The 26,301-nt window shown below is 39.2% G+C and overlaps 1 protein-coding gene across 4 annotated transcripts in view; it reads left to right on the forward strand.

The window, feature by feature from the left end:
* Positions 1–26,301, forward strand: part of LOC132834136 (SHC-transforming protein 1-like) — a 137,020-nt gene that overhangs the window by 86,335 nt on the left and 24,384 nt on the right. For all 4 annotated transcript variants that reach the window (XM_060852769.1, XM_060852771.1, XM_060852768.1 and 1 more), the window contains 4 exons: positions 11,907–11,970; positions 12,966–13,085; positions 15,117–15,170; positions 25,395–25,446. In XM_060852769.1, the coding sequence (XP_060708752.1) occupies positions 11,907–11,970; positions 12,966–13,085; positions 15,117–15,170; positions 25,395–25,446 (290 nt within the window). The remainder of the gene's footprint in view (positions 1–11,906; positions 11,971–12,965; positions 13,086–15,116; positions 15,171–25,394; positions 25,447–26,301) is intronic.

Below are 26,301 nucleotides of genomic sequence, written 5' to 3' on the forward strand. Positions count from 1 at the left end.
AAGGCATTCAACAAGGTTCCACATGGTAGACTAGTTAGCAAGGTTGCAAATGTGTTGCTGGTCAAAGCACAGCAGGTTAGGCAGCATCCAGGAATAGAGAATTCGACGTTTCGAGCATAAGCCCCCTTCATCAGGAATGAGGGCTTATGCTCGAAACGTCGAATTCTCTATTCCTGAGATGCTGCCTAACCTGCTGTGCTTTGACCAGCAACACATTTGCAGCTGTGATCTCCAGCATCTGCAGACCTCATTTTTTACTAGTTAGCAAGGTTAACTCACATGGAATACAGGAACAGCCGTTTGGATGCAAAATTGGCTCAAAGGTAGGAGACAGAGTGTTGCTGGAGGTTTGTTTTTTGGACTTGGGGGGCCTGTGACCAGCAGTATGCCACAAGACTGGTGCTGGTCTACTGCTTTTTGTCATTTATATGGAGATTTTGATGTGAATCTGAAGTAATGGTTAATAAGTTTGAAGATGAGACCAAAACTGGTGATGTAGTGGACAGTGAAGAAGGTTGCCTTAGATTACAACAGGACGTTGATCAGATGGGCAAATGGGCCAAGGAGTAGCATATGGACTTTAATTTTGATAAATGTGAGGCACTGCATTTTAGTTATGCAAATCAGGACGGGATTTAATGATAAGGTCTTGGGTAGTGTTGCTGATCAGAGACCTTTGCATGCAAGCTCATAATTCCTTGAAAGTGGAGCCACATGTAGACAAAGTAGTGAAGAAGGCATTTGATGTACTTGCCTTTATTGGTCAGTGCATTGAATATAGGAATTGGGAGGTCATGTTGCAGCTGTACAAGACATTGGTTAGGCCACTTTTGGAATACTGTGTTCTGTTCTGATCTCCCTGCTGTAGGCAGGATGTTGTGAAACCTAAAAGGGTTGGTTCAGGAAAGACTTACAAGAATATTGCCAGGGTTGGAGGGCTTGAGCTGTAGGGAGGGGCTGAATAGGCTGGTGCTGTTTTCCCTGGAGCATCACAAGCTGAGGGGTGACTTTATAGAGGTTTATAAAATCATGAGGGGGCATGGATAAGGTGAATAGCCCAAGATTTTATCCCATAAGAGGAGTCCAAAACTAGAGGGCATAGGTTTAAGGTGAGGGGAAAGATTTAAAAGGAGCCTAAGGGACAAATTTTTTCAGAGGGTGGTGCGTGTATGGAATGAACTGCCAGAGGAAGTGGTAGACGTTGGTACAATTACAACATTTAAAAGGCATCTGAATGGGTACATGAATAGATAGGGTTTAGAGGGATATGGGCTAAATGGCAAATGGCACGAATTAGTTTCAGGATATCTGGTCAGCTATACATCTCTGACTAAATACTTCACTAAAATGGAGAGAGAAAGAAGTCTTTTTCAACTGGTCCTACCTTAAGGTTGTATGTTAATTCTTTCAGGAGAGAGGGGGGGGAAACATGCATGAAATGTGTGTCAGTGGAAAAGATGGGACTGGCATGGTATCCTGGAGAATGAGAACCAACTCCAGAAAAGTGTTGTCAAGCAATCTTAGTGCATAGGTCCCATCGCTGAGTATGTTCCTGCAAATTTGGGAGGGTTGTAAATTATGGAATATAGGCATTTTTTCCAACTATTTGAATACTGCAAAGTAAGTGGGGACATTCACAATTCAGTGGCCCTGGGCAGAACCTCATGCAACTGGTACAGAGTGAGAATTTGGGTGCAAGAAGGCAACATGTTTGGTTAACATGGGTTTTTTTTTGTCCATTCTAAATGTGTGATGGTCTATGTGAGAAAGTCAAATTGTAGGATTTATTCTTTTGTTCCTTTTTTACTTTTGTGGGAAGAATCCATGGCAAAAATGTGGTGTGAATCGCAAATTGAGGAGATTTTCATTGATACGAGACCTGCCCCCCCCCCCCCCCCCCAGCCACCGTACACCAAAAGATTGAAGCAAATTTCCAAAACTTATTTGAGGGATGCCCATCACCCCTTGGCAAATTGTACCATGGCTGCATCCCTCTACTGGGAGTCCCTGGGTGCTAAAAGGCCACTTTCTGCAACACCATGTTTGGAGGGGGATGGTAGCCCTAGGTGGGCATGTGCCAGGATATGCCACTCTGCCCAATGCAACACTGACCTTATTTTTTATTTGCCTTTATAGTCTTCTGGCTGTCATCTTTATCTTGTGATTTTTATCTTCCATTTTCCAATTAATTCAGCCTGTCTCCAGAATAAATGAACAGTTGTTAGAACAATTATCCCATACATTAAAGCAATGAATTCGTTAATTTTACTCATTGCTGTGGACTGAGGTTACTATTGGGAAGACAACTGTCTTCAATCATAGCCATCAATTAGAGTCCTCTCCTAAGAAACAGCCTGAGGCTGAACAAGACTGTTCATAAGTGTGTGACCTCCCAATGAGCTTCTATCACTAAGTCTGCCAAGTTTCACCTTCTAAGAACCTCCAACATTGCCCCTGCCTCAGGTCATCTGTTGCAGAAACCCGAATGAGTGCCTTTCTCTTCTAAAAATTAACTATACCATTCGCTCCTGGCTGGCCTTTCATATAGTTCCTTGCATAAATGAACAGAGGTCGTATTGAAAAATTATAGAATCACTGAGGTCTTACGTCAAAAAAACCCTAACTATTCTAATCACATTTTCCAACATTTTGATTGATTAGTCTTGTATGTCTTGGCATCAGAAGTGTGCATCTAAGTGTTGCTTAAATGTTATGATGGTTTCTGACTCTGCCACCCTTCCAGGCAGTGAGTTAAAGACTTCCACGATCCTCTAGGTGAAAATAAAACTTACTCACATCTCCTCTAAGCTACCGTCTCTCCCCCACCCCCAACACCACCACCTTAAATCTATGTCTGGCCCTCCCCCCTGTCATTGATGTGTCCACCAAGAGTTTTCTGTCTATGACCCTCTATAGTTTTGTACATCTCAATCATGTTTCCCCCATCTCCTCTGATCCAAGGTAAACCACCTCAGGCTATCCAATCTCTGTACTAACTAAAACTCTCCAGCCCTGGCAACATCTCCTTTTGTAGCCTCTCCAGTGTTATCACATCCTTTCTATTATGGGGATTCAGAACTGCACACAATACTCTACTCTACCTGGGGTCTAACTAGTCTTTTATAAAGATCCAGCATTGCCTTCCTACTGTTAACTCTCTGGCTCAACTAACAAAGGCAAGTAATTCATATTCTGCCTTAATCACTTTATCTACCTGTCCACCAGTCCCTAAAGATAGTTGCACACTCACTACCATTCGTCATGTAGTACCTTGTCGGGTTTGTCTTGCCTAGATGTATCACCTCAAACTTATCTGTTTTGAATGTCATTTGCCCATCTGACCAATTTATTGATATCTTCCTGTAATCTAAGGTTATCCCCCTCACTACTTACCACCACACCAATTTGTATATCATCTGCAAACTTACTGATCAACTCTCTTGAATTCAAATCTAGATTGTTTGTATAACTCTCAAACAACAAGGGTCTCAGCACTGATCTCTGCGGAACCCAACTAGACACCGGCATCTGATCACAAAACATCTTTGATCATCCTTTGTCTGAGTGGCAGGAAGCAATTCTTAGAATTAGAACTAGAATTAGAGTTCGTTTTATTGTCACATACTCTCAAGTACAGGGATACATAAGTACAGTGAAAAGCATACAAACTTGCCATTTCTGGCACTTCTTAGGTGCAAAGGTACCTAGGGTCAAAATCTTAGGTATAAATTAGAAACATAAAGGAGTAAAGTTTAAAAGTTCAGCATTACAATCCTTCTAAAGCAAACAAAGAGAGGCAGGGGAGAAATAAAAGCAGTTGGAGTAACTCGGGTCCTCATTCTGCTTTATCTTGAGGCCAGAAGTCCATGCTGAGCTTCTGTATCCAATTTGCCAAATTTCCTTGGATCCCGTAAGCTGTTAACTTTTCAATCAATCTCACATGAAGGACCTTTATCAAAGGTCTCCCTGATGTCCAAGTAAACTGTGTCAAATGCATTGCTCTCATCTCCACAGCTTGTTACATCTTCAAAAATATTTAATCAAGTTGGTCAGACATAACTTCACTTTAACAAAACTATGTTGGTTCTTCTACAGAAAATGTCAGCTTATACTGTACAATTTTAATGAAACAAAAATATAAATTTAAAAGTTGCTTCAGTGTTTTATGAGGTTTCATGGGGATTTTAGACCAAAACCAATATTCACCTTTTATTTAAAGAATACATACTTGGAATAATCAAAGTTTTTTAGAGCAAAAAAGGTTGTTTTTTAGTCTTTCATGTCCTTATTGGGTCTTTTCAAGAGCAATTCAGTGCTAAGGCCTAACCATTTTTCTATGTCCCCTTGCACATACTTTTATCTTCAGATTGTCTTCTTGAAAGCAGCGATTCAGTCCATCTCCTCCACACACTCATGCATTGAATTCCAGATCCTAACTGCTTGCTGCATGAGGAAAAAGAATTGTTTCTGTTGAATTGAGTAGTATTTGCAGCATTTGCTTCACAATAACCTGCTCACTGACACTCAATTTCAGTTCTATCAGGGACACTCAGTTCCTGACCTAATTGCAGCCTTGGTTCAAACATGGACACACAGCTGTTTTCTAGAGGTGGCAGTGACTGCCCATGATATCTGTCATTTTTGAATAAATGTGATATCAACGACCCCTAGCAAAGCTGGAATCGATGGGAATAGGGTGGGTGTATGTTCCACTGGTTGATGTTAGTCCCAGCACAAAGGAAGATAGTTGTGTTTGTTGGAGGCCAGTCGGCTCAACTCCAGGACATCTCTGCAGGAGTTCCTCAGGGTGGTATTCTAGGCTTAACAATTTACAGTCACTTCATCAATGACTTTCTCTCATCTCAGGGTCAGAAGTGGGGATGTTCGCTGATGATTGCATAATGTTCAGCATCATTTGTGGCGACTCTGATACTGAAGCAGTCTATGCCCATATGCAGCAAGACCTGGACAATATCCAGGCTAAGGCTGATAAATGAAAACTGACTTTTGTACCACACAATTGCCAGGCAATGAGTGTCTCCAAGAGTTATCTAAACATCACTGCTTGATGTTTAATGGCACTACCATTGCTGAATCCCAAACTATCAACATCTTGGGGGTTACCATGGACCAGAAAATCAATTGGACTCACCATATAAATCAGTGGCTACAAGAGCAGGTCAGAGGCTAGAAATACTGTGGCGAGTATCTCACCTTCTGACTCCCCAAAGCCTGTCCGCCATCTACAAGGTACAAGTTAGGAGTGTGATGGAATGCTCCGTGTTTGCCTGCAGAAGTGCAATACCAACAATATTCAAAGCTTCAATGCTGTCAACATCAATGATTTCTGCATAGATTCATCTCAGTCCCTTTTGTCTTCACACCCCCTTTGGATTTGCACCTTTTATGTGATATTGCTCCTCCTCATTCTGCTACAAATATGTACACTTACAAGCCTTTTTAAATTGAATTTCACCAACCGTTATGCCCACTCATTTAGTAACCTCTCTGTGTCATCTTAAAGTCTATCTTTTCTCCGGTCTGAAAGATCAACCAGTGATCTGTTGGCTGAGTGACAGGAAACTTTATCTCTGTGCTACCACAATCCCTTACATTCCATGAGCAAAAGCCTGAAGTATTACCACATGAAACATGCCCAGAGAAGCACATGGAGTAGAGTTAGGTGGTAGATCTTATGGAAAGTAAGGTTACAGCCTGATATATTTCTGAATACCATGTATTGTAGTATTGAATCTTAAAATACAATAACCAGTATTTTAAAGAAGCTGTGGCCTGAAGACAGTTACAAATCTTGCCTTCTCTTTAACCAGACTATCTTTAACCCAAACTCGCAGATGTGGGCATAAACCCACAAGACAAAGAGCTATTATCTGGGACTTTATCAACCTTTTTTGGAAGTTGTTACTGCATCAACTGTGTTGTCCTCATCAACACACTCTGCTACTTCATCAGAAAATTGGTCAAACAAAATTTGTCTTTATCCAGTCTGCGCTGGATTTCCTGAATTAATGTACACTCGTCCAAGTGACTGTGTAGGGTCTATTCAGATTATTGTTTTTAAGAGATTTATCACATTCAAGTTTAAATTGACAGACGTATGGTTGCTGCATTTATTCTTAGCATTATTTTATTTCAAACAAAAGTACATCTCTTGAAATTCTCCAGTCTTGTATCAAAGGAGTATTGGAGAAGTTATGGCCAGTGCTAAGGCAATTTTCAAGCCTGGTTCTCTCTCTACCTTTTTACTTGCATCCCATGTGGTCCTGGTGACTTAGCACCTTTCTCTTAAAACCTTTTAAATATGGCCAGTTTTTTCAGTACCTCAAATATCTCCTATCTCGATTATCTATTCTTTCACTATGACTTGGACAACATTTTCTTTGATAAATACAGATGCAAAGTATAACTTTAGCACTTCAGCCATGCTTCCTGCCTGTCTACAGTGGTATCCTTTTTTAAATCTTTAATCCCATTCCTCTTACAGCCCTTCTACTGCCTACACACACCTTTAGAAGACTGTTAGATTCCATTTTGTTAGCTGCCAGTCTCCTCTTCTCTTCTCTTTTGCCTTTTTTGGTTCCTTAATTTTCTCACTGAACTTTCTGTATTCAGCCTCATTCTCGCTTGTATTATCAACCTGATATCTGTGATAGGCAATTTTTTAATACTTTACTCTCAATCCTTTGTTATCCAGGGAGCTGTGGTGTTAACTACCTTCCCTTTTCCATTCATAGGAATGCACCTTGACTCTGTTTGACCTAATTCTTCTATATAGACATCCCATTGTTTTGTGCGGTTGTAAAGACTGCATCTTTTTTATTTTTCTGTATTTCTGTGGACTGAAATAGGAAAACAGCTGTTTTTAAAAATTAAGAATCGTAGAAGAATTTTAAAAAAACAAGCTACTAGGATTTATTCAGTGTGTTGTTTACTTTGTTGCTTGTTCAAGCAGTAGGGACAAGTTATTGCAGATGGACTGGCACTGGGTAGTGTGCATAAAATTAAATTTAGCTGACAACAACTAGCTGATGATTCTGTGGAGTTGACTAGTTAATCTACCTGCCAACAATTGCATGGCTCACTAGTCGCTGAACAAGTTGAAGGTGTGAACAGGCGAGAAGCCCAAAAGCCAATGGGCTGAGAAGTGGCAGGTGGAGTTTAATTTAGATAAATGTGAGGTATTGCATTTTGGGCAAGCAAATCTTAGTAGGACTTATACACTTAATGGTAAGGTCCGAGGGAATATTGCTGAACAAAGAGACCTTGGAGTGCAGGTTCGTAGCTCCTCGAAAGTGGAGTCGAAGGTAGATAGGATAGTGAAGAAGGCGTTTGGTACGCTTTCCTTTATTGGTCAGAGTATCGATGCAGGGGTGGGGGTGGGGGGTTGCGCATGTTGCGATTGTACAGGACAGTGGTTAGGCCACTTTTAGAATATTGCGTGGTCGCCTTCCTATTGGAAAGATGTTGTGAAATTTGAAAGGGTTCAGAAAAGATTTATAAGGATGTTGCCAGGGTTGGAAAATTTGAGCTATAGGGAGAGGTTTAATAGGCTGGGACGGTTTTCCCTGGAGCATCGGAGGCTGAGGGGTGAACTTAGAGGTTTATAAAAATCATGAGGGGTATGGATAGGGTAAATAGACAAGGTCTCTTCCTTGGGGTGGGGCAATCCAGAACTAGAGGGCATGGGTTTAGGGTGAGAGGGGAAAGATATAGAAGAGACCTAAGGGGCAACTTTTCCACGCAGAGGGTGGTACATGTGTGGAATGAGCTGCCAGAGGAAGTGGTGGAGGCTGGGACAATTGCAATATTTAAAAGGCATCTGGATGGGTATATGAATAGGAAGGGTTTGGAGGGATATGGGCTGCGTGCTGACAGGTGGGACTGGATTGGGTTGGGCTATCTGGTCAGCTTGGACAAGTAGACTAAAGGATCTGTTTCCTTGCTGTACATCGCTCTGACCTCGGGTTGGTAATATGGTGCCCTTTTTTGTGCTGTAATAACCAGTCAAAGCCTGAAGAAAGCCAGTTTGTATTCCCACACCAGCTGCTGTTACGCTGTTGCACTTAATTACTAATCAAAGACATCATAATTTGTGAACCATTTGCTCTGTGCCCCCTAAGCAAGTGAAAGCACCTAGAGAAGGAAGATTGAGGAACAGTAAGTCACGGCAAGCCAAAACCACCATCTCATGAGCCCTGTGGACAAGGACCATTTGAGCTGCCTTCTCAGATTTCCCTTCCACTTACGACATCAACATCTTTGCTTTGTTTGTATGTATGTGTGCATATGTGGAGTTTATGAAGAGCTTTACCCAAAAGAGTTGCATGTTGCCAGTTTGTAGTTGTTTACCTGTAGTTAGAATCTATTTATAATAAATATTGATTCTTGTTGAGTGCAGAAACCGGGATCATCACTTTTGATCACCTAGACAGACAGGAGTTTTGCATACTTTTGTGACAACTCCAGAAATAGCATCATTTAATTTCCACCATGCTACAGTGAGGCACTTGCCTGCCAGTCATTGATTCTAGTTTATCTGGGCTAAATCTGCGGTCGTTACACTAAAATTAGCTCTTTTCTGAAAGTATATCTTTTTAGTTTCTTCCCTGTCATTTTTTATAACTAAGTTAAGCAAAATGATTCGGCTATCACTGTTCCCTAATTGTTCTAGTATTCAAGCTTGTTTCATCTCATTCTCAAGAACCAGATCCAGCAACAACACCTTTTCTGTTGAGCTGGAAACATACTGATCAAGAAAACTTCATTCTTTCACGTTTCAAAGATTCTTCATTCTGTCCATGCCCTTTTACAATCTATATTAGGATAATTAAAGTTATAAAGTTGTAGTTTCTGCAACTCTCAAATGTTCTTCTACATCTGTCTCAATAGTTGGTGCTTCGTAGAATACACCCAGTAGAGTTATACCATCTTTAAATTTAGTTAATTCTAACCAGAAAGTGTCTGTTCTTCACACTCTGTAATAGTCTTTAAATAATATTGTAATGCTTTCTTCACTTTCCTGAATACCACCTTTTATATTCAGGTATAACTAGCATCTAGTTCCGCCCTTTTGTTTTGACTTGGGTCTCTGGTTTTGCCACATCAGAATGCCATCTGGTTACCTGCATCTGCAGCTCACCAACTATATTTACTGTATTTAGTTTTACTATGCATGTGTACAATTATGCAAATTTGTATCATATTTTACTCTGACTCCGCTCAACTCCTTATTCTTACTTACATTAGTGCCTTGTGTTTCTCCTAATCCTAATGTGTACCCTGTTTCTCCAACATCCTGATTATCAATCAAGTTAACTTAAATCCTCCCAACAGCAGTAGCAGACGCACAAAGTAATTGGTCCTGGCTCTGTTAAGAGCCAAACCATCAGCATCTTTCGGAACAAATTACTGCAGATGCTGGAATCTGTACTGAAAACAACACATGCTAGATATCACAGCAGCCAGGCAGCACTGTGGAGAGAGAACAAATTAACAATCTTCACATCAGCTTTGATTAAAGTGTCATCTAGACTCCTAACTTTAGCTTTTTTCTCACTCCACAGATGCTACACAACCTGCTGTGATTTCCAGCATTTTTTTTGGTTTTCATCAGCATATTTAGGTCCCATCTTCCCCATGAGTGGTCCCTATCTCCCAATGATCCAAAGCTCTCCCTTTTGCACCCATCCCTGCTGCACCTGAGATCCAATAAATATCCAGTATGTCAAAGGAAATAGCTGTAAATCATGATTTTGATAACTGGATAGAGATTCTGCATTAATATTCTAAGTGCAGTAAGAGATCAGCAACAAATGCTGGCCTTACCAATTCTTGCAACTCCAAGAAATTGCATAAAAATCCCTAGTGTAATCCACAATTTTGGTCTATAAATAAAACTGGGAGACCAACAGGATTAAAGTTGAAATGCAGATGCAGACATATGATGTCTTCCAATTAGTTTGAAATCATGAGAGCTTTGCTAATAAATAAATTGGTGATTGAGAGGAAATGTTGGTATATGAAGGAGCAATGCTCTGAAAGCTAGTGCTACCAAATAAACCTGTTGGACTATAAGCTGGTGTTGTGTGATTTGTAACTTGGTAAGAAAAGTGTTTTGTCACAAATATTATTTTTGGAGGATGTGTTTACTAAAAGAACACACAACATTGCATGTAGTATTAACTTTGTAGCCCAAGAACAGGAGAGTCATAACAGGTTTAGGAATAACTAGGTAACTGTGGAATGTTTGCCATTTAAAGTCATAGAGAAGTACAGCATGGAAACAGACCCTTTGGTCCAACACGTCCATGCCGACCAGATATTCCAACCCAATCTAGTCCCACCTGCCAGCACCCGGCACATATCTTTCCAAACCCTTCCTATTCATAGGAATCACTCGATCTATCCTGTCTATACCTGACATATGCTTCCTTCTTTTTCTTAACCAAACCCTCAATTTCTTTAGTCATCCAGCATTCCCTACACCTAACAGACTTCCCTTTCACCCTGACATTGACTGTTTTATGTCAGTGTCCCAAAACCAATTTTTTTTTTCTCTCTCTCTTTCTGGTCAATGTTCATATGGAATTCTCAATGAAAGATTGTTTCAATTCTCACCTCTGTATGGGCATGAATCACTGTGTTCAGTTATGTGTTGTTCCTTCATATGCCTGGGACACGTCCCAGCCTGAGTATCATATGTTGTAAAACTTTGTGTCCTGCTAAATGTATTTCCAGCATATAGTCTGAAATACATCTGAAAGATTTAATGTGTGCATTTTGTAGATTTATGGTATATTCTTTAATACCTCTTTCTTATTAAATATTTTGGTACATATTTACAGTATTTCTTTCCACGTATGTTTTTATATTCAATCAATTCCCATTGCTGTTATTTTTAATAAAAGGAAAAAGTGCTGGCAACACAACAGTTCAACCTGCATCTTTGGAGCGAGAAACTTTAGTTTCAGTTTGATGACAATTCATGAGATACAAGTCAGAATGTCATTTCAGCACCTTTTTGGAAAGGAAAACAACAACAGATTTGTTGTTAAGCAAGTAATACAGCAGATGTCGTCCTCCCTGATAAATGATTCCCAAGAATAGTTGTCAGACTATGACTGGAAAAAAGTAAACTATAATGAAATAGAAATAACTGTCCCGTTTACATTAATTGGAAGGAAAATAATTGGTGGATAAAATGAAAAATCACCGATGGAAAGCATTGAAACAGTTTGGGAAAGGTACAGTCGAGTACTTTCTGGTGAGACCAAAGAGGGTATTGGAAGAATGGAAGGATGTCAAACAACACTTAAGCATTTATTGCTTATAGGAGAGAGAATAAAAATGAAGACCATTTCCAAAACAAAAGCTGAAGCTAGGAAGATGCAGACAAAGTATGAAAACATTGTAATATTAATGAGCAATAAAAGAAATCTTTTACTGGATCCATTGGTAGTAAAAGTTAATTAGGTACATTTTTCAGATGTGGCTGAGCAGTGTTCCATGTGGATCCGTGTTGGGGCTGTTTTTATTTCTAAATGATCTGGACTTCAAAGTGAAGAATGTTACCTCAATTTGCTGATTTTACCAGTTCTCATCATAACCTTCCATTCTCTCAATTTGGTATAGGGTTGGGCAGGCCTTTGAGAGTAAATTAGACTTGTGGAAAATAAAACACAGGTAAACTTAAATGGCCCATTGCTCTGTTTATCTATTGCAATATTCGATGTTATAATTTTGATTCTGTCTGAATAATTTGCTTGGAGTCCCATGAGCTTACTGTTCATATTCTGACCCAACTAAGTTTGCAATTTTACTTGACTGAAAAAAATAACAGTGACGAACAGTACATGTCAATAACTGCAGTAAATTCCATTCCACAGAGAAGCAATAAGCAGAGTGTGTGAGGCTGTGCCAGGTGCAAAAGGGGCCATGAGAAGAAGAAAGGTAAATAGTCTGAGCAGGAGGTGTATCGCACATTGTTCATCCTTTTATAATTAAACAAATACAAATTTCAAATGAATCCTAAATTAGAGCATTAAGAAACAAAATACAATTACTGTAATTTGAAATTTACACTCCAGAAATGAGTGGGCTAATTGGCATCTGTTACTTGCCTATAATCTTTTCCATCCTCCATTTGTGTTTTTCAGTCTGGTGTTCTTTGGTCTAGTCAGTTTATCAAATGCATCTTAAAGACTTTCCTTTTGAAATGTTTGGTCAAAAACTGCTGGAGAGCTGAGATAAAACTGAAGTGCCCAAATTTCTTAAAACTCCGGTCTTGTTTCTTTTTAACTGGGAACTGAGCACCAATTTCAACTGTTGAGTGAACACACTGCTTTTTTAAAATATTTATCATAGTCCACTATAAAAAGAATCTTAGTTTAACAATTATTTTAACAATGTGAAGTTTCAAATGTGCAAACCAAGTCAGCATTAAAGCTGAAAACTGAATAAGAGAAGGCTTGGTAAATCAAAATATGGTTCCTGAGTGACACCAAAATCTGAAAACTCTATAGATTTGAAGGAGGGATGAAATTACAGGAAGTCAAGAATTTCATAATTGAAACTGGAACTTTTTAAAGGTTTTTTTAAACAAAGTGAGTTTTAATTTGGCTGTTTAAATCATGCAGGTTAGTTAACATTATTGACTTTTAGAACATACTTGAATTTGTTTTCCATGGTATAATTCCAGATCAAGAGGACTGGTGATTAGTACCTCCGGGTTTCACCGCTGATATTTCGAAGCCTCGTTGTAAGGAGAGTGCTTCTGTCCTCCCTCCGCCCCATCATGGAGCTTGGCTTATCAACATTTCCCCATTGTGACCTAGTGAAGTTGGAATATAAAAGATAAACTGAGTGCATTGATCATTTTGATGCTGTTCACGTTTTCTACCTTAAGATTTGGAAACAAATAACTATGATTATATTTGAACTTGCAGCCTCCCAGTAAAGGGTTGTCTACAATCTTGGGGAAGAGTAACCTTCAGTTTTCAGGAATGAACATCATAATGAGCATCTCTACGAACAGTCTTAACTTGACGATCCCACACTCCAAACAGGTAAGTGCCATGAATTGGGACTATCCCAATATTGTAGGAGGGCAACTTTAACACTTGGAAATGGTTAAACTATGTGATCTAGCAGAGCCAATCTAGCAAAGCTTCCCAAGAGAAGGATATTTTTTGTTTTGTTTTGTTGTACTATTTTTTTGACCATGTACTATTTTCCTGACAGCATTCTGTCTGAAACAGGCCCAGCACAAAATTCCTCTTCTCTTGGTTTAGCTGTTTTAGGAATTAAACTGAAGCAATCAAGAAATCTGAGCAAATTACATTTTAATTTTGTGAGCAGTAACTTAAAACATCTTTCATAGGCTTTCCATTACTTTTTTTATTCAGAGGCCTATTTAATTACGAAGCGCACATGCAAAATGAATTGGGACCAACTGAGTGCATTTACAGTCCCACATTGAGTATTGATTGACTCAGTGAAGAAAAGGATACAGGGAAAAAAAGAGAATAGATAAACATGACATGCATGTTCGTTACAGTCACTTGGCAAACAAAAGTAAAATATATTAGACATTTGTTTTCAACTTAATTAACTTACTATGACTGCAGATGCTGGAAACCAGAGTCTAGATTTAGAGTGGTGCTGGAAAAGCACAACAGTTCAGGCAGCATCCGAGGAGCAGTAAAATCGACGTTAATTAGCTGGCATTTAAATTGCCTATATTACTAGTCTAAGATAACATGCAATCCAGTGGAGATGTTTTTAATCAACCTGTTTAGATGTGTTATGACACACCACTGCTCCAGGTGTGATGTGAACCCAGACTTTCCAGCTTAGAGGTAGGGACATTACCACTACATCACACAAGCCCCATAAAATCCATTGTATACTTAGAATTTAGACTCATTATTTCCAACAATGCAACCAAATAAACTTTTTTCCCTCTGTCTTTTAAACCAAAATGCTATAATGATTTGTCCTAGCATTGAACGCTTGCCTTCAAAGTGTGGAGAACGCAAGCCTTCTGTAGTACTAAGCCCATTCTAGGAATTGGATAAACTGGAGAAGAAGGATATGAACACCTTTTTAGGACTGTAATCATGGCCAAAATATATTGTTTAAGTTACAGAACAAATGCCATTATTCATCTAGCAAAGAATATAAGATCCTAAAGCATTGGTTTTGATTATATTGGTTGGTTATGACTTGTGGGGTGACTGTTATGCAAGACAAGACAGAGGAGTCATCTTTCACTTTGTAATTCCTTGTGTGCCAGCATTTACATTGGTTGTACATGTCAGACAGAATGCAAAATCTCTCAACATTTCAACAATAAAAGATATTTTGGTGGTGGGGATGGAGTGGTGAGTTAAAAGACTTACATGTTTTTGGTTTAACATGATCCTAATAAAGAAATGAAATGACATTAAAAGAACTAAGAAACTATGCTTATAGCTGATGCGCTGAAAGGATGAGGGGGAATGTGGAGAAAATGCAAGGGATCTAAAATTATAAGACTATGCTTGAAGCACAATCTCCAGGAGAAAAAGGGTACAACACAGCACCCCACTCACTTACTCAAGGATCCTACTGTTCTGGTGGGGGTTATATACCTGAAATGTTAACATTAGAAATAAAATTCTATACCAAGAGCTGCAAAGTTCCCAGGAGAAGGATGAGGCATGATTTTAATTCATTCAAGTCATTCACCGGAATTAAAATTGTCTGTTGTTCCTGAAGCATTGGAGGTTCCTTGACCGGTGTCCATTTAGCTTCTTCCAAAGCTTGGTGATACTAAAACTACAAGTGACATATTTACACTCTTCATATGATTAGAAAAAATGAAGAGTAAACATTGTTAATTTTTACAGTGAAATTGGTAGCTCTTCCCCTCTGTTTAAAAAAAATGTTTGCTGATATACTGACAAAGTACTAGCACAAATGGGAAAAAAAGGCTGATAAATTTGTTTCATTCTAGCTGAAATATACATGTTAGATTTAGGTATAATTTTAAAGTAGAAAAAGAAATATTGGAAATCCAGTTCCAGTTTAGGAAGTGCTTTTTTTTTGTTTTACAGATCATCGCCAACCACCACATGCAGTCGATCTCGTTTGCTTCTGGAGGAGATCCAGTGAGTAGTGTCCCATGTCACTATATCTGCAGAAGGAAACCTGTGTCTTGAATGCAGCATTGTTAGTAGTGGAATATGTGATTAAATACTACAAAAATTATGCAAAAGGTCAATTATAATTGGACTAGTTCTCTTCCTAGTCAGTTAACAGGCAACAATCGCACTTTGTTACTTACTTCCTGACACCCCCACCACCCCATCATAACCTGCCTGATGCCTCTCTAGATTGTATCAAACAATTACCATCATACCTGTTCCTTCAACTGAACTAGAGCCACATAGAAACTTAGGAGCAGGAGTAGGAGAAGGCTACTCCACCCTTTAAGCCTGCACTGCCATTTGCTATGATCATAGCTGATCTCTATCTCAGTATCATATTTGTACTTACTATCCCTACCCCTTGATACTTTTGAAATCTAAAAATATATTCAGTGACTTAATCTCCAAACGCTTCTGTGGTAGAGAATTCCACAAATTCTCTACCCTTCTGAGCAGAGGAACATTTCCTTGCCTCTGACCTAAATAGTCTCCCCATATATTGAGTCTATACCCCTCTGATTGATTCTAGACTCCCCACACAAGGAAAAATCTTCCCTGTATCCAGTCTGTCCAGTTGTTATAACCTTGCATATTTCCATCAAATTGCCTCTCATCCTTCAAAATTCCAGAGAATAAAGCCCAGTTGAATCAATCTCTCCTCGTACAACAGTCTTTCCATTCCAGTATCAGTCAATCAAACCTCTGCTGCACTATCTCTGACAAATGTATCCTTTCTTGGGTAGGGAAACCAAAACTGCATTCAATACTCCTGCTGTGTTCGCACCAAGGCCCTATATAACTGCAGTAAGACATCTCTCCTTGCAATGAATGAAGGCCACTGTACCATTTGACTTTCTAATTGATTGCTGCATCTCCCTGTCTACTATCATTGACTGGTGTACAAGGATACCCTTTGTATATCAGACCTTTCCAATATATTATAATTTAAATAATATTATCTTTTCTGATTTTCACAACAAAGTGCATAATTTCACATTTAGCTACACTGTAATGTATCTGTTATATTTGCCCACTCACTCAATTCGTGTAAATCACCTTGATAATCTTTTTTTACAACTCTCAATCCTGCTTCATTTTGTCATCAGCAAACTTGAAAATGTTGTATTTGGTTCCCTCATCTAGGATATTTATTATATTATGAATGGATGGAGTTCAAACACTGTTCTTTTGCGGTACCCATCTCGCCTGCCAATCAGAAAAATACCCATTTATTCCCACTCTATTTGTTATTTATCAACTCATCCTCGATCCATGCTAATGTATTACCCCCCTTTCCTCATGTGCTTTAGCTTTACCCACTAGCATCTTATGAGGGACCTTTATCAAAAGTCTTCTGAAAAACAAATATACCTCACTGGTTCTCTCTTATCTATTCCACTGGATATAATGTATCAGATGACAGAATCCAGTTTCTAATTAATTTCAAATATTTCGAATGTTTTAAAAGTATCATTTTCTCATGTTACATTGAAATATTTTCAACTATGTCCTTTTTTTAAAAAAAATGTTTTATTCAGTAGTGTTTGGTGAATGCATAGTTAATGCACAGTTCAGTTAATTTCACAGAAAAACTGAATTGATTCTGTATTTGCAAGAAAGGTACAGGAATCTGGATTATGCTGGCAGTTTGAAATTCTATCATTAAATCATAAAACATTACAAATAAATGCCAGTTGAGTAAAATTGCAAGATTGATATGGATTGTACCTTTTTCACACAAAATGCATCTTATTCAATCTAGAACACAAGTTCCATATAACGTACATGCTGGTGTCAAAAAAATAAAAATATCATGGCATTAATAAGAGGACTCCTCATTTTATCATCTTCTTCCTACGTAAAAATAAAGATTTAGCTCTTGAAAGCCATTGGATCCTCATGCTATAAGCAAATTTGTGATCTACAAATTGCAATATAATGGATTTCCACAATACTGGCAAGCAGATTTATTTCATCCGAACATGTAAAAATGAGATGTTTCCAAAAATATTACCCTTCTGTTAGATTGTTATTCCAATATGACTAAGGAACCATATGTTCATGTGTATATCACATTTCTCACCACTACATTAATCTGTATTGAGATCCAGCAGTATTTCAGTTCAGAGAAATGCACTTGATGAAGCTACAGCAATTGAAGATAAAAGGCTGAATATTTTGAACATTTCAGAATCCAGAAGATGCAACATTCCCTGTTTGTTATTTTAGGATTTTGGAAGCAAGGCAGTGGGACTGTATTGTACTCAACCACAAATGGTGGCTAGAACTCCATCCCAAATAGCTAACTCTTTAATCCACTTTCAGACTGTGGGCATTCCTGGTAATGCCAGCTTTTATTACCCATCCTTCATTCCCCTGAGAAGGTAATGATGAGCTGCCACCACCTTGAACCTCAGCAATTCATGTGGTGTAGGTATACCCAACTTGCTGGTATGAAGGAAGTTCCATGATTTTTGACCCAGCTGTGATAAAACTTCTGAAGTAATACAACACCCTGTCGTGGAGGGGAACTTGCTGGTGATGTTCCCATGCATCTGTCCATGTCTCTCCAGGTGTTGAAGGGATTGGAAAGGTGCTGTTCAAGAAATTTTGATAAGCTACTGATCATGCTACAGTGAGATTTTTGAAGAAGCTTTTAACTGGGTACCATTCACAGTTTCTACCACAATTTCAATGAATATTGCAAATCAAATCTTTCAAGTTGTTTTTGGTCACATTATCACAAACTGGGATGATGTGTTGTGAGCGAATAAGAATGCTTTAAAAGCTCTGCAAGGTTTGTGATGGTTTGTAGCTCCGGTTGAGATTTAGGGTGTAGGTTTGCTTGCTGAGCTGTAGGTTTGATATCCAGACGTTTCATGACCTGGCTAGGTAACCTCATCAGTGGCGACCTCCAAGTGAGGTGAAGCTGTTGTCTCCTGCTTTCTATTTATATCTTTCTCCTGGATGGGGTTCCTGGGGTTTGTGGTGATGTCATTTCCTGTTCGTTTTCTGAGGGGTTGATAGATGGCATCTAGATCTATGTGCTTTGTCCCAGTTGAAATGGTAACTTTTTTCATCCATGTGTAGGGCTATGAGGGAGAGAGGGTCGTGTCTTTTTGTGGCTAGCTGGTGTTCGTGTATCCTGGTGGCTACCTTTCTTCCTGTTTGTCCTATGTAGTGTTTGTGGCAGTCCTTGCATGGAATTTTGTAGATGACGTTGGCTTTGTCCATGGGATGTACTGGGTATTGTTTGTTAGTTTTTGTTTGTGAGTGTTGGTGGGCTTGTGTGCTACCAGGATTCCCAGGGGTCTTAGTAGTCTGGCTGGGTCCGCTACGTAGATGTCACATTTGTCATCACAAAACGAAACCAGATAGAAGAGACATTTAACATCAACAACACCCTCACAGGCATAAAGTTCACCAAGGAGGAAGAAACCGACAACAAACTTGCATTCCTGGACATCACAGTCGAAAGAAAGGACAATGGAGAACTACAAACCTGCGTATACAGAAAACCAACAAACACTGACCAAATACTTAACTACACCAGCAACCATCCCAACACACACACACACAAAGCTGTATCAGAACACTATTCCAACGAGCCACCACACACTGCAGCACAGATGAACTACGCAAAACAGAGGAGAGCCACCTATATAACGTATTCAAGAAGAACAGATACTCAAAAAAATACAGTGCGCAGATTCCTCAAGAACAAACCACAACAAGCAGACCAAACACAGCCAGAAACCCTAACCACCTTACCATACATCAAAGAAGTTTCAGAAATGACAGCCAGACTACTAAGACCCCTCGGAATCCCAGTAGCACACAAATCCACCAACACTTGCAAACAAAAACTAACAAACAAGACCCAGTACAACCCGTGGACAAAACCAACGTCATCTACAAAATTCCATGCAAGGACTGCCACAAACATTACGTAGGACAAACAGAGAGAAAGGTAGCCTCCAGGATACGTGAACACCAGCTAGTCACAAAAAGGCACGACCATCTCTCCCTCATAGCCCTACACACGGATGAAAAAAGCCACCATTTCGACTGGGACAAGCTAAGCAAAGGCATGCCAGAGAATTCCTAGAGGCCTGGCACTCCAACCACAACGCCATAAACAAACACATAGATCTAGATGCCATCTATAAACCCCTCCGAAACGAACAGGAAATGATATCACCACAAACCCCAGGAACCCCATCCAGAAGAAAGATATAAATAGAGAGCAGGAGACAACAGCTTCGTTTCACTTGGAGGTCGCCACTGATGATGTTACCTAGCCAGGTAATGAAACATCTAGATATCAATCCGACAGCTCAGCGAGCAAACTACACCCTAATTTTGAAAGCTCTTTTCAAAACCATTGCATTGGCTCAGTGCATTTCCTGTGTGATAAGTTCAACAAAGCTTTTCTACTGTAATATTTAGGCAGCTTTTGTTATTTTTAAAAATGTAAAATTAATCATGTCTATGCTCTCCATCTGTCATTTGTTGCACCACTTCTCACTAAACTGCTAAGATATCTTCTACCACCCTGGCTACAACAACAATTTGTAACTATATAGCACCTCTAAAATATCCTAATGTACTTCAGAGGGGTGCTAACAGACAGCTTATGAAAATGGTTAGTTGTTTAACATATCCAGAGACTGTTACTGTTGATTGAAATGCAAGTTAATGTGATTAGGCCGCAACTTTTTCAGGGAAGGATTTGTTTTGTGTATACTGGTGTGATGGGCTGTAACATTCTGTTGAAACAAGACAAACATGAGGACTAATGGATGCTTGGCTCAAATACCAAGGACATTTTCGTCAAATGTTATGTGCTAAGTCTGAGCGCAGGGCAAAATCTAGCTGGGGAAGTAAGCCCTTCTTGCATCTATTAAAAATACAACACAATATGGAAGCAGCAGTAACATCTACTGGGATGTTTCAAGGATAGATTATTCCATTCATTCAAAAAATGTAAAGTAAGAATCAATTTCAAATCCAAGGGAACATGTTTTAAGATAGTAAAGAATCTGATGAAATCAAAATGATCCTAAAGTAGATTGTTACTTGCAGAGTTGCTACAGTTAAACAATAATAAAAAAAAACTCTTCAAAGGACATTTTGTTCCAATATTTTTACTTCAAAATATTGATCTGACACACAAAAAAGGAGAAAATGAAAAAAGAATCAACTTGTACTAGTCGGAACTGAAAACATTTAAACATCATATATGACCTTCTGTTGGAAAATAAGGTAGGGCAAGTTACGGAGGTGTCAGTGGGGAGCACTTCGGGGCAAGTGATCGTAATTCTGTTAGTTTTTAAATGGTTCTGGAAAAGGATAGATCTGATCAGAGTTAAAGTTCTAAATTGGATTAAGGCCAATTTTGACAGTATTAGACAGGAACTTTCAAAAGTTGATGGGAGAGGCTATTCACCGGTGAAGGGAAAGTTGGGAAGTGGGAGCCCTTTTAAAGATGAGAGAACAAGAGTTCAGAGACAGAATGTTTTTGTTAGTGCGAAGGGCAAGGCTGGTGTGTATAGGGAATGCTGGAATGACTAGAGAAATTGAGACTTTGGTCAAGAAAGAGAAGGAAATATATGTCAAGTATAGACAACAGAGATGCAGTGAATCCTTTAGAAGGGTATGAAGGTAGAAGGAATATACTTAAGAGCAAAAGCAGGAGGGTAAAAAGAGGATATGAGATAGCTTTGGCAAATAGGGTTAAGAAGAATCCAAAGAGATTCTACAAGTACATGAAGAGCAAAAGGGTAACTAGGGAGAGAATAGGACCCCTTAAAGTTTAATGTCGCTGTCCATGAATGACCACTGGAGATGGGTGAGATATGAAACAAATATTTCATGTTGGTATTTACTGTGGAGAAGGACATGGAAGCTGGGGAAATAAATAGTCTTAAAAAGAGTTCATACTACAGACAAGGAAGTGCTGAAGTCCTTTAAAAGTAGATAATCCTCAGGACCTGACCAAGTGTCTGACCAGAAGTTTGCGGAAAATCAGGCAAGAGATTGCTGGGCCCCTAGCTGACATACTTGCACCATCAACAGCCTTGGTGAGGTGCCGGAAGACTGGAGGTTGGCTAATGTGGTGTCATTATTTAAGAGAGGGTGTAAGAAAAAGCCAGGGAACTATAGACCGGTGAGCTGTATGTTGATGGTGGGTAAGCTGTTGGAAGGGATTGTGAGGGACATGATTTACATATATTTGGAAAGGCAAGGACTGATTAGGGATAGTCACCATGGCTTTGCACATGGGCAATCATATTGCACTAACTTGATGTGAGTATTGTGAAAAAGTGATAAAGATGATTGAAAGCAGAGCAGTAGATGTTGTCTAATTGGACTTCAGCAAACCATTTGACAAGGTTCTGCATATTGGAATGGTTGGTAATGTTTAATTATGGTATCCAAGGGAAGCTAGGCAATTAGATACAAAATTGGCTCAAATATAGGAGACAGAGGGTGGTGCAGGAGTGTTGCTATTTAGACTAGAGGCCTGTGGCATGCAGTATCCACAATGATTGGTGCTGGGTCCACTGCTTTTCAACATTCGTTATAAATGATTTGGATGTGTGACAATACTGTGGCTTTATGAAGTGTATTTTGTCATTTTTTTTAATGGAAGGGCGGTTTTAAGGTAGAGGTACTGAGCGGTCTATAGAGTAAACAGTTTGTGAGACCTTGGGTTTATTTTTAAAGTTGGAACGTTAGAAGAAGTCTGGGTGTGGTCCAGCTCTCTCAGAACCTGGATTTTTAGTTTTTTTTTAGTATCAGCAGGATTGGAAACTGAATTTTCTGTTGATATTTTTTTTCTCTTGGGTTGCTAGAATTACATGAGACAATCTATTTTATTGACATTGCCTTTGCCAAGGGTGTGTGTATGGCAAGTTACTCGTTTAGTAGTAAAATCTATTATTCTGTTAGGTTTTCTGTGGGAAAAGGTTTGCTAACCCACAAAAGCAAATTGGCCAAATTGTACCAGGACACCCAGAATTCCTGAGCAGTTCACAAACTGGGTCAGACGATGCGCAGACAATGGAATACGCTTTCAAATTCCCATGGACATGACACAGGCTCAAAGCCCTCGGGGCAGTTTCACAACCCAGCAGCAGCAAAGCCACACAGAGTGGGACAGACAGATCGGTACCACAGGACAGTGGGAGCACCTCACCACTCCAGAAAAGACTTTAACACCTACCTGGGAAGATGAATGGAACCATGATACTGTCAGGATGTTGCACTGTGTGAAGGAACAGGACGTTCATCCGATAAACTGTTTTCCAATTAGCGCCCTTGCAACTAAATTACTCCATTTTCAGAAACATTGTATTTTCCCATTTCTTAATCCGTGTCATTGTGCAGCATTACTATAAAACTGGTCTCATCCTCAGCTCTGGGAGGAGAAATCAAATTCTCTGTGCAGACTGTCAGTCCTGTGTCAGCTAGTCTGTTTTTTCCTCCAGTGATATCACTTGCAATAAACTGTTTGTCAATTTCACTTCGAGCTGTGTTTTGTGATCTCTAACCTATTGGGCAAATTTCTTTGACATTTTCGAATACGGGTCATTCCACTATAATGCTCATTTTGTTCATGTAAGTTCACTGTAACATGATTGATGAATTGGGGACTGTGTTTTTAAAGTGTGCATTGGCTGTAATGGGATTATATCACCAACACTTTAAGGTCTGTTTCTAAAGCATGATTTTTCTATAATGCGGAATTGCACAAAACACAAATGTTGCATTGTAGATGAGCTACCTATAGTTACGTTATTCCAATTTCCTCTTTCTTTTGTTGTATTTTAAGTATAGGGTATAAACACTGCATTTTGCTTCAAATCTGGTAGTTTGATCAATTGAATTGGAATGGAATGCCTGACACTTGCCTTTTAAAATTAAAAAAAAAATTAGGGTCTAGGCTATCCACTTAATGTATTTTAAGGGGTTGAGTCTGGTCTGGTTCAAAACAGATATAAATATTGGAGGTACGGTTAGTAAGTTTGCATATAACACCAAAATAGGTCCTGTAGTGGACAGTGAAGAAGATTACCTCTGAGTACAACGGGTCCTTGATCAGATGGGCCAATGTGCTGAGGAGTAGCAGATGGAGTTTAATTTAGATAAGCAAGGGATGTTGCATTTTGGGAAGGCAAACCAGGGAAGGGCTTGTAGAGTTAATGGTAAGGTCTTGGGTAGCATTGCCAAACAAAGAGATTTAGGAGTGCAGGTGCATAATTCCTTGAAAGTACAGTCATATGGAGACAGGGTGGTGAAGACATTTGGCATGCTTGCCTTCTTTGGTCAGAATATTTAATATAGGAGTTGGGATGTTGTGTTGCAGCTGTACAGTACATTGGTGAGACTACTTTTGGAATATTGTGCACATTTCTGGTCACCCTCCTATAGAAAGGATGTTATTAAATTAGAAAGGATGTAGAAAAGATTTACAAGGATGCTGCCAGAACTGGAGGGTTTGAGTTACAGGGAGAGCCTGAATAGATGGGGGCTTTTTTACATGGAGTGTCAGAGGCTGAAGGGTAACCTTTTATTGAGGTTTATAAAATGATGAGGGGTAGGAATAGGGTAATAGCCAAGGTCTTTTTCTAGGGTAGGGAAGTCCAAAACTAGAAGGCATAGGCTTAAAGTGAAAGGGGTGAGATTTAAAAATGATTTTGAGGTGTAACTTTTTCACGCAGGTGGTGTGTGTATAGAATGAGCTGCCAGAGGACATGGTGGAAGTGGGTACAATTGCAACATTCAAAAGACCTCTGGATGGCTCTAAAAATAAGAGTTTAGAAGGATATTGACCAAATGATGGCAAATGGGACTAGATCAAATTGGGATGTCTGGTCAGGACAGACAGGTTGGACCGAAGAACCTATTTCCGTGCTGTCTGACTCTCTTGACTCGATCAGGAAATGCCAGAAGCACACTTCTGCTTTACTGAGGCATTTCCAACAGTTTTGAACAAACACTTCTGTCCCCAAGTGCCAATTCTTTCACGAGCAGTTCTGTGATTATCTTTCCTTGCACCACAACATGAATATTTATTTCTTGTGAAATGATTAATATGACTTTATTTGTTTGTCATTATGCTTAATTTCAAATGATTGGAATTAATTTTGGAACCTATCAAGCTGTGGCTTTGTGATTATCTGAAGAAGGCTTCTGCAATTTATGGAATATTTGCTAGGCAATAGAGTCTTGTTTATTTTACTTTTATTACCTCACTTTATTGGCAGAATCTGGAGCTGTAAAGATTAAGAAATTATTACAATTTGTGTGCCTTTATCAGGACATGAGAATCCTTGTTTTTTAGGTTAGTTGTTTTTAATAAAATTTTTGCAGTGATCATTCTGTTCAGGATTTGTGTAAATGTTAGAAACTCTGTCAGTATTCAATTGAATTGGGTTAGCATTTTTGGTAAGGTTCTTCAGAATTGTTACTGTAAGGCAGCAGAACCCTTTATGTTCATGCTGTTTTGTCAGCAATGTTCTCCTTCCTCTTTCTTTGTGTACAGCCTGTTTATTGTGCTGTGTTGAACATTGCAGCACAGAAGTGCACCCACGCAATTAAGTGAAACATTGCCTGCCTGGTTGTGACAAGTCAGTTAGGGACATCTCTGTGAAATATAAAGTTAGCTTTCTCTTTCAGGCATTGGCAAACCCTTGCCATACATTTCTAAGACTTGTATTTTCTTTCAATTTCCCAGCAGATGTGGTTTTTATCTGTACAGGGTTTGTTTTACTTTGCATATGGAGTTTCCTAGGAGGAGAAAGTGAGGTCTGCAGATGCTGGAGTATCAGAGCTGAAAATGTGTTGCTGGAAAAGCGTAGCAGGTCAGGCAGCATCCAAGGAACAGGAAATTCGACGTTTCGGGCATGAGCCCTTCATTTCTGATGAAGGGTTTATGCCCGAAACGTCGAATTTCTTGTTCCTTGGATGCTGCCTGACCTGCTGTGCTTTTCCAGCAACACATTTTCAGCTCATATAGAGTCTCCTTTTTCCTTTATGCAGAAACTGCATTTCCACACTAGTTTCTAATAGAGTATTCAGTTCTGAATTTCCACATTTAATTTCAGATATTTTATTACAATGATGTTGAACTTAATCTTGACAAGCTATGAATGATAACTGTAAAACTCCCTCTTTTAGGATACAACTGATTATGTAGCTTACGTTGCCAAGGACCCAGTAAATCAAAGAGGTATGTAATTGCTTTCGAAATTGTCAGCAATTTCTTTCATGCAATCCATTTCAACGCAACTTTTTCACGCAGAGGTTGGTACGTGTATGGAATGAACTGCCAGAGGATGTGGTGGAGGCTGATACAATTGCAACATTTAAGAGGCATTTGGATGGGTATATGAATAGGAAGGGTTTGGAGGGATATGGGCCGAGTGCTGGCAGGTGGGACTAGATTGGGTTGGGATATCCGGTCGGCATGGACGGGTTGGACATGCTGTACATCTCTGACTCTAATAAATTTAATGATACTATGGCGATTATACTGTACATAAGAAAAATGAGTAGGCCATCTAGCTCTTCAGGCTGCTCCACCATGCAATAAGATCATGGCTGATCTTTTGGTGGCCTCAGCTCTACTTACCTGCTCTCTCGCCATAACCCTTAAATTCATTACTGTTCAAAGAATTCTTCATTTTAGAAACATTCAATAAAGAATCCTCAACTGCTTCACTAGGCATGGAATTCCACAGATTCACAATTCTCTGGCTGAAGTTGTTCCTTCTCAGTTCAGTCCTAAATCTACTCCCCCTAATTGTGAGGCTTGTCCAGGTTTTACCCAGCAGTAGAAACATCCGCTTTATTTCTATGTTTCTGTAAGAGCCCTTTCATTCTTCTAAATTTCAATGAATATATTTCCAATCTGCAAACTTTAACACACTACACATGGTCTCCAACTTCGAATCATCTATGTTAACTGTGGATAATTGCAGTGCCAACACTGATCTCAGGTACACCACTAGTTATTGATCGCCAACCTGAAAAGCACCCATTTTTCCCCAATCTTTGCTTCCTGTTAGTTAATTGACTCTCTATC

This window comes from Hemiscyllium ocellatum, chromosome 39, assembly GCF_020745735.1.
Source record: "Hemiscyllium ocellatum isolate sHemOce1 chromosome 39, sHemOce1.pat.X.cur, whole genome shotgun sequence".
Taxonomy (NCBI): domain Eukaryota; kingdom Metazoa; phylum Chordata; class Chondrichthyes; order Orectolobiformes; family Hemiscylliidae; genus Hemiscyllium; species Hemiscyllium ocellatum.